The sequence below is a fragment of the Oratosquilla oratoria genome, chromosome 15, assembly GCF_046742065.1.
Source record: "Oratosquilla oratoria isolate Oo_2021 chromosome 15, ASM4674206v1, whole genome shotgun sequence".
Classification (NCBI taxonomy): Eukaryota; Metazoa; Arthropoda; class Malacostraca; order Stomatopoda; family Squillidae; genus Oratosquilla; species Oratosquilla oratoria.
Window position 1 is genome coordinate 32,482,072 of NC_134791.1, and position 12,500 is coordinate 32,494,571.

The 12,500-nt window shown below is 41.7% G+C and overlaps 1 protein-coding gene across 7 annotated transcripts in view; it reads right to left on the reverse strand.

Moving 5' to 3' along the window:
• Positions 1 to 12,500, reverse strand: part of magu (SPARC related modular calcium binding-like protein magu) — a 123,441-nt gene that overhangs the window by 41,401 nt on the left and 69,540 nt on the right. For 4 of the 7 annotated variants that reach the window (XR_012967177.1, XM_076198776.1, XM_076198773.1 and 1 more), the window contains exons 5-8: positions 2,864 to 2,911; positions 2,226 to 2,339; positions 1,441 to 1,656; positions 4 to 51 (exon numbers count right to left, since the gene is read on the reverse strand). Coding sequence is in view for 6 of the 7 variants with exons in the window: in XM_076198776.1 (XP_076054891.1) it covers positions 4 to 51; positions 1,441 to 1,656; positions 2,226 to 2,339; positions 2,864 to 2,911 (426 nt within the window). In the remaining variant the exon portion in view is untranslated. The remainder of the gene's footprint in view (positions 1 to 3; positions 52 to 1,440; positions 1,657 to 2,225; positions 2,340 to 2,863; positions 2,912 to 12,500) is intronic. The other 3 variants (XM_076198777.1, XM_076198775.1, XM_076198774.1) reach the window with 1 other exon arrangement.

Here is a 12,500-nt window from a genome sequence, read left to right on the forward strand (position 1 = left end):
TACCTTGATCGTAGCTGTGGCTGCTGTTGGGCTGGCTGCTGCCCGATGTGTCTGGTAAGGCGGAGAAAGAAAGAGACTGATGAGCGTGTGCGTTTTCTGAAGAATCCTTGAGGTTCTGTGGGTTGTGTATATATACAACTTGCCTCTGCTTACGATGACACACTGGTCCTCAATCTCTGTCCATGTGTCCAATACCTATATGAATCTGACCTCACATGCATCATGTCAACATTTCAACACTGAAATAGTCTGGCATTCACTCTTTGGCTCAGGTTTTTGGTATACCCCCCCCCCCCCCAAACGAACCTTCTGAAGAAGATTCCAACCCCTTTCCCTCTGGACGACCCAAGCTTGAAAACCGCTTGTCTATATACTGCTGCTGCATTGTCTGGTGTCTTCTTCTAGGACAGTGGTTCTCAAAATAGGGGTGAAGTTTGGTGCCGTCTTTTATTAAATCATTTGTGCGCATATGAAACTGGACTGTTGCCGGAAATCGTCTTTGTGGCCCATTTCTTCTTTGAGAATTCTCGTCGAGTTATTTTTTCACCTCCTTCCATTCTAAAAAGTCTCTCACATCTTAGTATTTTGTCTTTGGTCCTCTCTCTCCGGACTCTGTAGAAGCTTCTTGTGTGAAACTTGATCAAATACGTGCAGAGAAATACATTAATCCATCACTGTGTGCGATTGGGAATTTCGCTCTTCGACGCTTTGCCAGTATGCTTTGTTATCAAGAGGTTTTTAATCCATATCTATTTAAAAAAGTGCATACCTATGATATTTTTGGGGACAAGTGTTAGCAAAAGACTCCATTCTCTCATTCATGACGAATTTCTACGACAGTTTTCCATTTTCTTTGTTCTTATACAAAAAAAAAAATCTTTAACCGTATAGTAAATGTTTGGAACAAACTACTTGCTCCTGTTGTTCAAATACAATTGACACTTTTAAAAACGTCTAGATAAATCCATGAAATCTAACCCTAATCTAACTTATTTTTTCAGCATCGCGAGGTCATACACTTATATTAAGTCAATGGTTCTCAACTGTTTCCACTGTTTACACCCTTTTTCAATTCGCAAACAGCCCCGTAAGGACCAAAAGGTCTGTTGCGGTTTGTATCTCTTGTATTCCTTTGACAGTACACACAGGCAAAGGTCGAGGAACTTCTTTACTCCAACGGTGCAATACACAAATATTTTCACAATTCAACAGACTAAAGCTGACCCTACACGATCAATATTATTGCGCAATATTCCGTATTGCACAATATTATTGAGGGTGTAGGGATGGTTCGTGATGGTTGGGAAAGGAGATTGTAATCTCTGGAACCCCTTATTCTTCACAACCCATATGGTATTGGTTCAGTGGTCAATGATATTGCACAATACTGAATATTGCGCAATAATATTGAAAGTGTTGGGCCCTGGAACGACGACTTACCTAAACAGGAGATCCATTCTTGATCAGATATGGTGTTGTCCCTGTTCATGTCACACATGAGCGGGAACGACCTAGCGCACCTTTTGGGCTTCAACTTCTTCCGCACGATAGAGCGAAGCTTCTGGTACTCCGACTTGGTCAAGAAATTGTTGGAGTCCTTGTCCAGAAGCTTGAACTTGTACATGATGGCTCGCGAAGACCTTTTCGATCTCGGTACTGAAGAGTGAGCGAAAGGAGAGAGAGAGAAAAAAAAATGTTTATCTCAGGTGACCAACAATGATGTAAAAATGGTTCAACAGAAATGAAACTAAATGAAGGACCCAAGAGATAATCCGAGGTAGAGGGAAGAAAGGAAAGGGAAGGAAAAGGAGGAGGGAGATAGTGAGGAAGGGAGGGAGGGAGGGAGATAGGGAGGGAGGGAGGGAAATAAGGATGAGGAGGTAGCGTTAGGTGAGAAGGGATAAAATGAAGAAGAGGAGAGGTTAATAGGAGGAGGAAAAGAGAAGGAGGAGGAAATGGAGGAGCAGGAGGTAATGAAAAGATATGAGGAGGAGAATGGGAAGAGGAGGAGGAGCAACAGGTGGAGGAGGAGGAAGTGGTGGAGGAGGAAGAGGAGAATGAGAAGGAAAAAGAGGAGGACCATATACTATTATTTTTTTTTTATTCCACTGTACGTATGAACATACAGCAGATAATTTGTATGGTATTTTGTTTACGGTACAATTTCGGTACTTGTACCATTGTACCTTTGTACCATTGTACCAACCGTGGTGTATAATACGTACCTTGTAGAGTCTCTCCTTTCTTCTTTCTAGACTCGGAGGCTCTTCGGAACTCCTTCTTGAAATCTTGCACGATGCCCTTGACGAACTTCTTCAGCCTCCTCCCTTGGCATTCACCTGGCGGGCGAGAGACGTATCGAGAGGTCAAGACACAAACGCCGAAGAGCGATGTGCATGCAAGCATGCGTGCAGGGGAGAGGTTGTAACTGCACAAGCTAGGGTCAGCAGAATGGAAAACAAGAGGTGAGGGGGCGAGGCGGGGCGGGTGACAAGAGCCCCGCAAACCTTTAAAAAAGAAAAAAAAAAAAAGGAATGGGTAAAGGAAGGGTAGTAGGATGGGGAGGGGAAGGGTTGGGAAGGGTGGAGAGGCAGTGGAGAAGGAAGGGGCAAGAAGGGAAAGGCATCAGCTTATCTCGATTAAACTGTCAACGAATTGTTTACGTGTGACCATGCAGCAGCAACAACAAGACATAATCAACTGGTTAATCATGAATTAAACATGATTAACATGACTAACTGGTCTCCGAGGTACAAACTTCTTCTGGGGCGAAGGACTAGGGAGCACGATTGGATCACCTTCAAGGAAATGAAAAAAGAAAATCTTAAAGTAAGCCCTCGGTTTCGAGTCCCGCAAAACTTACTCTTCAGACGTTTTTTGAAATGATTCCATGTTGGCAGTTCGGTCCCTCCTTCAAGAAAAAAGCAGAGGAGAAAAAAAGACGAGTTAGACTGAAGCCTCCGGATAAGAAGCTGTGGAAACAGCATAAAAAAAAATAAAAAAAAATAAAAAAATAAAAAAATGGCAACAATACTAATTACTAATCCTCAGCCTTCATATGATGTTTTATCATTTGGTCTGATTTTCTATCTTATCTTATCAATTTACCTTATTCTATTTTTCTATTTATTTATTTGTCCTTTTATTTGTTTGGGATCAGTGTGACAAACTGTGTAGTTCTGAATTGTCTGGGGTTGTTATGTTATATTTCATTCACAATAAAGGGCATTAATGTATCAGTATAGAGTCAACTACAGGCGCCAACGCATGCGCACACACACATACACACACTCATAAACTATCGCCCTGCACAAGGGAAACAGTAACGGCTTGCAGTGTCAGTAAGGATTTCAAAGTGAACAGGAATTATAATTGGGCTCCCTGCGTGAGAAGTCAAGATGCTAACCACTACACCAGCAAGCCGTGTGTGTGTGTGTTTGTGTATGTGTACTTGTGTGTGTGTGCGTGCGTGCATATATGTGTGTATGTGTGTGTGTGTGTGTGTGTGTGTGCATGCATGTACAGTATATATATGTTTGTGTGTGTGTGTGTATGTTTACTTGTATATGTGTGTGTGTACATGCTTACTTGTATATGTGTGTGTATGTGTATGTGTACATGCGTACTTGTGTGTGTGTCTGTGTATGTATGTGTGTGTGTGTATGTTTGTCTCTATGTGTATATGTACATGCGTACTTGTACGTGTGTGTGTGTTTATGTATGTGTGTATGTATATATGTATGAATGTGTGTACATGTGTGTGTGTGTGCATGTCCGTGTGCTGGTGCGTATATGTGTGTGTTCGGAGAAGGAAGAGGAGGGAGGGTGGGAGGGAGGGAGGGAGGGGAAAATCACTCTTTACATAATTAAACGTTTGCGTGCGCTGCCGCCCGCACGTTTGTTGAGCAAATGAACATATATCTCTCGCCCAGCATCCTCTGTCTGCATGCTTGCTTGCCTGCTTGCCGAGATTTAGCCCAAAGGAGCACTATTATCATTGAAGCCATAGGTAACGGGAATTGTTATATATATATTATATATATATATATATATATATATATATATATATATGTATATATATATATATATATATATATATATATATATATATGTTTATATATTACTGGAGGTAAGCTGTCGTACAAGATAAGGATTACTTTTTTTTTTTTTTTTTTTTTTTTTAATTATTTCCGGTAGTTGTCAGTCGACTTTATTCAGTTGAAAGAACTCCCCCCAACCCCCGGGCCCTCTAAGGGTTGAGTCTGAATATAGTGCCCAACCTACCGTGTGAATTTCACGAAACTGACCCGTCGAGTAACATCGTTCATCTGGCAGCCAAGTTGTCAATGTCGACATTATTGCTTATAAATATGCAAACCATAATTTTTGACGACACATTGTTCGGAAATCTTCACCCAGAGGAGTCCAACTATTTGCAACTTTCGCTACAGTTTTATGAACATAGTCTGTCAGGTCCTGTTCACACTGACAGTGTGAACCGCGGCGCTTCAATTATAATGTAAGTCAATGTAGGCGTTCATACATAACCGCACATTTTTTGTTAACTATGCGGTAACTATACCATCGCGGTTTCCGCGCGATTTAAACCGATAGTGTGAACAGGGCTAAATGAACAACATCGCTTGGACTTTGCCAAAATCAAACGACAAAAGCTTTTTAGTAAAAATGAAATTAATAATGGCTCACTGATTGCCTTATTTCTCTCTCTGAACGAAGGATTATGCGACTCCTCTATTTTTCGTTCATTTAATAATTCATATACTCATTCATTTAGCTGTTTATTTCTTCATTTAGTCGCTTTTTTTTTCAATAATTGCTTCCACGGAATGGGCCAAAGCTAGATTTGGTGTGAGGATCATAACTTTTTGTCATGATTATGCTAAACACAACAATTGCATAAATGGAGCAATTACGGCCACTTAGTAAGCTGCTTACTACATTAACCTCAAATTACGACCTACGAACGGAGAAACAATTGATCAAACCTGAAAAAGCTGCTGCTAGCGAATTTCTGCATCTTTTGTTTAGATGGCTGTCGAGGAGGAACGTCGACATTTGTATAATTGGCATCGTTTAACTGCATAATATTCTTTTTCATTTTTTCCTCTTGCAGTATGTGCAACAACAGGCAAGTCAAGCTGTGAATCATATATTTGTCCTTTTATACCCTTTACCCTGCCCACACTGCTGGGCTCACGGTCATATAGACTGAAATGCAAAACTGTGGCCGTGAAAAAAATATATAAAAATCACTATCTAGGTTATCTACGTTTGTCTCCCCGTTTGTCCGGATTCAATTTGAAAAATTGGCAAAGTTAAGGTAAAGGTCACTGTAAAGGTCTACAGTAGATAATGGTAAAATTTTAGTTAAAGTTTGAGATAAAGGTCAAAGTGTCAGAGTAAAGGTCAAGCTTAAGGTAAATAAATAAGTATCAAGGTCATAGTAAAGAGAAAAGTCAAGATTTAGTTAAAGTTTGAGATAAAAGTCAAAGTAACAGAGTAAAGGTCAAGCTTGAGGTCAGCAAAACAATTAAGGTCATAGTAGAGAGAAAGGTCAATATTTAGTTAAATCTTGAGATAAAAGTAAAAATGTTAGAGTAAAGGCCAAGTGTAAGACCAATGAAATAAAGATAAAGGTCAAGATCTTCTAAAGGTTTGAGATAAAGGTCAAGCTTAAGGCCAATAAAATAAAAATCAAGGTCATAGTAAAGAGAAGGGTCAATATTTAGTTAAAGCTTGAAGTGATAGTCAAAGTGTCAGAGCAAAGGTCAACCTTAAGGCCAGCATAATAAAGGTCAGAATCATTGTAAGGAGAAACGTCGATATGTAGGTAAAAGTCGAGATAAACTCAAAGTGCCAGAGTAAAAATCATGCTCGCTGTCAAGACAAAGGTCATTATAAAGGTCATTGTACAGGATAACTTCAAGGTCAAGGTAAACCTCCGGACAGGTCATGAAAGGTCTTCGAAAAAAAGACAACTTGAAAGGTCTGCGCAAAAACCAAGGTAAAGAGGAGAGGATGTGTTATGTTTAAAGTCAGGAAAGGGAATAGTAAGGTTTAAGGTCAGGGTAAAGGTATCATCTAGTAATTTTAGGTTAAAGATCGGGGTTTAAGTCTAAGTTAAAGGTTTGGGGCGAAGATGCTGATAAAGAGGATCCAAATGTGGGGCAACAGGTTTGAAATCCTTATAGCTCACCAAAGACACAAATCCTCTCTGCTGGACTTCGGAAAATCCACTCGTTGAGTTGGCTATTTGCTGGTTTGTTTAATTTTCTTAAACAGGATGGCTTGAGATTTTTTTCTTTTTTACCCAATTAGTGACCTTTTCAATGTCTCCCTAATTTTTCAGCTTTCTATTTTCTGAAAGTTTCAACTCCCTGAATTTTTCCAATCCTACTAATAACGTTTCTGCACTACAGGTTAAACTAGAAACAATCTAAGGAACAAGATCTATGCTGAACGGGGTAGTCTGCAGAGGAATGTACTCAATGGACAAATTAATAATGTTAGTTATTAAGAACGGAAGCGTATTCATCTGAGTGGAATTATAAGACGAGAAATTTGAATACACGAATACTTTTAAGGAATAGGGTCCCACAGGGGAATAACATAAAAGTAAAGTATTGAGCGGGAAGTCGTCATTCCTGTTATCAGATGCACTCGCACCATTTCTAGGAAACTCTGGTTTCCTCACTTTGATCCGCTGTTCTGGAGTCTGCCCTAACACAACAACAACAACCCTGTCTATGACAGTTGCGTCAATTCGTTATTCTTCCGGGAACTGAGTAGCTACGTCACCATTCCTGACCAGTGGCCGCCCCAGACACGTCATCAAGAGGGGGGGGGGGGCAAAGGCACACAGTCACAGCTCGGTTTCTTTTGGAGGGGGGAGGAAAGCAAATGAATAACGATTGCACTGGTAACAAGGGTGACTGGGATGACATAATATCGGTGATGGCTGGGATAAGGATGTCCCCACGTTACTTGGTGACAATGACGATAAAAAGAGTAAGTGATGATAATGCTGATAGTGACTAGAACAAGTGGTGCCACGTACAACAACAGTCGTTTTATTACAATTAATCAGTGGAGTGCTGAATCCAAAATAAAAGTCCTGTGGTGACGTAACCAACTTTCTATATGAATCGAAACTTGTTACGAGTTGTAGTTCTGTTGATAATAGTAAACATCTATCAATCTGCAATATTTTTTTACTTGTAGTCCTCTAGGAAACTATGACCTTGAATTTGACTTTTCAAGATTACTCAAAATCAAAATCTTTACTTAATATTTGCTGATGATAGTAAACATTTATCAACAACTGTTTGAGTTGCCCCTCTAACAATGACCTTGAACTTGGTCTTTCAAACTCACTGAAGGTCAAACTATGTATTTTTCAGTATTGTAGTGAATAAGGTTATAATTGAGAAACAGGATGATTATAATCTTGGTTATGCTTAAAAATAAGCCAGATAATTTGTAGGGGGCTAAAAAATATATATATTTTTGGTGATGACCTTAAATAGATAAGTTCCTAAATTTGATAAGGTCATAAAAGAATCGTTGCCCACCTTTCCTAAAGTCTTATATCAACTGATTCAGCCGTTTTGCTGTAATGTCGTTAAAAAACAAATTCTACTGAAAACAATGTCTCATCCCTCGGATACCAAAGATGTGAGGAACAGATCATACGAAAACCGCTTAATATTCCAACCCAGTTTTACTATTCATTTGCTTCCGCCGACTCTAACTGTGGCGTCTCCCTCCCTCCCCAGATGTCATGTTTGGGTTAGCCACAGGCAGGGACAGAAGGGCAACGCAGACCGTCAGTTCCTGGAAGAATAACGAATTGACGCAACTGTCATGGGCCGAGTCGCCGCGTCTGCGCTCACCCCGGAGCTGCGAATTAAGTGGAGGAAAGGAAACCAGAATTTCCGAGAAATGGCAACTGTGACCAACCCAGTAGTAACGAAGGTCTCTCTCTCTCTTTTTATCTCTTCCTCTCTCTCTCTCTCTCTTTTTACGCATTCGCGGTTGAAGGATCCCGTTTCATATCATTATTCAATTGCATGTCTGAATTATTTACATTAGGTTTACTTTCCATCACTGCATAATATTTTCTGTTTAATTATGACTAGATATGATGAGGCGATTTTACTAAGGATGATCTAAATAGTTCGAGGAGAATATCGAGTACCACTGTGATCTGTCATGGATTTGATTTCTCATCACAGAACAGTCTTATCATAATATAATGTGTTGATCTACTCCTAGACTTTCTTGTTGATAACTTGATTGTTATGGAGGACCGAGGGAGTGGCAAACAGCCGCAAATTACAAACCCGGTTTGCTTGGTCCCGGGAAACAAAGCCTTGACCACAGGTAACCCTTTCCTGGCGTCCCCTCCTCTCCACCAAGGTCCGGTAAAGCCGACGACGTAACAAGACACTTCAGATCCGTAATGTTATTCTGGGTGACCGCATCACGCTATGGGATAGCGATGCATGGTACAGCAAGGCAGTAACACCGCAAAAAATCTGTGGTATGATGGGGTAAGGGGGAGGCTTGCCTTCGCAACACTTCATCCCCGTCCCACGAACCCCCCCACCCCTCCCCCATCCAGCCCGCCCGGGCCCGCAAGAGCTAATTCCCATGCCACGGACGCGGGGCGGCGTGCGTGCGTGCGTGCGTTCATGAAGACCAGCCTTGTTGAAGTCGCACAACGCGCTGGCGACGGTACTCAGTGGATGTCGTCCGTTGTTCTTGGGGCATCACGCAAACCCGCCGAACGCAGCGGATGCCAGCTGCGCTGCCCCGGAGAGCACAGCGCATGCGCCGACCAGGAATGATTAAGTTCATTACGAGGACACTAACGGGCAAGACAAGGGCATTTGATGAGAGGGGTGGAGGGATGAGGAAGGAATTAGATACAAGGAACTATGACGACTTTGAACTCAACCATCGAAACATATACGGGACAGTTTATTGTTATCGATTTCGACTGAGATCGCTAAGGAATAATAAAACGCTAGAAAAAAATAAAAATGCAATGCCAATAGACCAGATATTGGTTACGTCGTAAGGTTATTATATGATATAGATCAGCGTTTCTTAACCAGGGTTCCCCGGAACCCAAAGGTTCCGCAAAAGGTCCCTAAGGGTTCCGCGAGAACAAGTGAGATAAGCTAATGCACTTTTGATTTTCTATTTTATTTCATATACGTAATATAATTAAACACGCACGACATATTCTTGGTTATTGTAATAATGTAATATAGACATCATCCTATCTAACCCATTATCACGATGAAAATAAAATGAGAAAGATATGGTATATGTGGTTTTTTTTTTACGCAGGGATTCTTTGGGACATGCAATTTATTTCAAAGGTTACGCAAGGGTAAAAATGTTGAGAAACGCTGATATGGACAAAGGCAGAGCAAATAGCCTGCATGTCTTGTAACTCGGGCACATGTAGCTTCCTTCGAAGGCGGGTCGCTGAACCTAGTAAGAAGGGGACAAAGTCAAGGGACCAGGACAAGGAGACACAAGGGATTTGAATTCTTCTCCTGACAACGATTCCCTATGTTGTTCTCCATTTCCTTCTCCTCTTCCCACCTTTGTTCTCTCCGCCTTCTCCTCTCCCCTCCCCCCCCATGAAAAACCACGTCGAGTATGAAAAACTACTGGCAACTTTTTCATACATATCTATTAAGGCAGAGATACATGCACATACACACACACACACACACACAGACATACACACACGCACACACACGAATCAAGACTATGGTGAATCACCGCACGGCTTGCTGGTACAGTAGTTAGCGTTTCAGACTCCCTAACTGCGGAACCGGGATCGCGCCTCGCTCTGGGCGAAAAAGACTTCCACTGATACTATATGCCGTTACTGTCACCCTTGATCACGGGGATGGGTGTGTGGATGTATGCAAGGTCACAACATTATCCATAGACCGGATTATAAGACCTGTGAGCTCTTGTCTGGGAGGGTAATAACGAGTCCAGCACGTGATCCAAAACCATGATAGATTTATCTCTTCCTCTAATACACAGAAAACGGACCTAATACAGGAAGTACCAAAGAAAGAAGAGGGCAGACTAAGAAAAGGAAAGTTTGAGGAGGAAAGAGAAAATCGTAAAGAAAAAAAGAAAAGAAAAATTAAATGAAATAAAAACACGATGTAGAATTCAATGGCGAGGAAACGATGATAAAATAAGGATTAACTAGATTAAACTAATCCTTTCCAGACCGGGTGAAACTATTCTGTTCATAATATATACCAAGTTATTCGAGTTGATGGTTATTATAGTGACTGGATCACACACGTATATAAAGGACGTTTTTCGAACCTAGATACAACTGTACGTCGTCAGCAAGAATGGAAATAAATGAAAAATAAATAAATGTTTTACAGAATTAAGCGAGGTAGGGTAGATCAGCACCTAAAGATCCTGGAGTAGTTGTGTACATAATGTATATATAACTAATCGATAAAGACTTTTGGCGCTTTCTTCTCAGCAACGCACAGTACGCATTTGCCCCTCACTGCCGCCAATACTTGGCAACTCTTTCTTGTCGTTTCTGTACTCGTTGAGTTAATGTGGCAAACGTTGGGGTTGCCCGGAGAACTCGCTTTGCTGACGGAACTGAGCTCTCAGTTTATTTAAGAAACTGTATACGCTACTGTACATTCTGCTGTATCAGGGTCATATGTTCTTGCCTGTATATGCGACTGTGTAAATAAACAAACACAGACCTCACACACACACACACACACACGCATACGCACACACGCACGCACACATACGCACACGCACACATATGAGGGCGAACTAATTTTACTAAGGTTGTTGACCCGACAGCTGTGTAAAAACATGGAGAAACTATGTAACATCCTGTGCTGATAATGTGTGACATGAATGAATCCGACGAGTTATTTGTGCATTATGTCAAGTGGCGCCCGTGGCCTAACAGTTAGAGTGTGTCGTGTCCCCTTATTGTTGTTGATTACTCAACCCATTCTCGCGCGATTTCTTGCTGATGGGTCCACGTCAGTAATGCCCACGATGAGTGTCCTATCTCTCTTCGCTTGAAGATTAAAGAGCCTGATGCCATGTTGAGACCGAGGGGACATCTCTGGGGATTCTATTCTGATTAACGCCTGACGAATCTATTCAGCTTAGGGGGAGGTCCCACGTTCTAGAAGTGAAGGATTTTGCTCTGTTTAATGTTTTTGTTTTTTTTGCCAGCTTAGGTAACCCTCTTGTTGATAAAAAAAGAAGAAGTGACAAGTCTTATGATGAAGCTGTTTTAGTTCCCCTCAGAGGGCGGCTTAGCTAGCTAAGAACCAGCTTCATCTTCGAGCCACTTCCCACTAGCAGAGGAGCCTAAGGCTCATTTCACACGTATCGACTTTTCGCCGTGCGCCGTCCACGACACGACGTCGTGCTCTCAAATAACCATCAGTGTTTACTGACGCTCTCACACGTGGTCGTGATCGTGACGTGTGAAAGCGTCCATAGACACTCATGACTATTTGAGAGCACGACGTCGTGTTGTGGACGGCGCACGGCAAAAAGTCGATACGTGTGAAAGGAGAGTAAGGAGGACATTGTGCCGTTGTCAAGTGGTGGACATTGTGCGGTACCTCAACAAATCCTCTGGAATATAGTTATCTATGCTCCTTCAGGTTCGTCGAAATAGAAGATGTTTATTCTGCGCTCACAAGAAGAAGAAGAAGAAGGAAAAGAATGTAATCTGATTTTTGGAAAAGGTCGGGCAACGCCACGGCATTTTGTCGTTTTCCGACAGTCTCCCTCTTCATGCGGCGAAACGTGATATTAACAACCACTTTCCTGGTTCTTCTGGTGTCCCCGGGTGCAATACTGAAGATTGTTAACTTCACCATCGTTATTGGAACAAGTATGGCATCTGTGTAGGGTCAGAGGGCCTACAAAGAATGTGATACACACACACACGTACCCACACGGTCATATACGAGCTCTCTTCCGGGAGGGAAATAACTGTCGATCACGAGTCCAACACGTGATCCAAAGACCATGGTGAATCACACACGCATCCCCCCCCTCCCACATAGGGTCACAGACTCACAGGGCCTACAAAGAATGTGATTCATACACGTACGCACACACGCAACTTACACATGCATATCTCCCTTCCCACATACAAGAATTATGTATAAATTACTCGTATTTACTTCTTCGTTTCTTTTCTTTTGCCTTTCCATAGCTCGGTTCCAGTCATGTGGTCTCTTGAGAAGTCTTTGGGGGTGTTGCGTACCGTACCATTCTCTCGTTATGTATTTCCAGGAACTTTTCATTTTGTTCGGTTAAGCTTTCTACTTGTTTTTAGTTCTTTCCACTTTGTCATCGTGTGGTTATGCTTTAATTCATGATGGTTACCTCATTTGTAATCCAGTTTGTGATGCGTTCTTTCT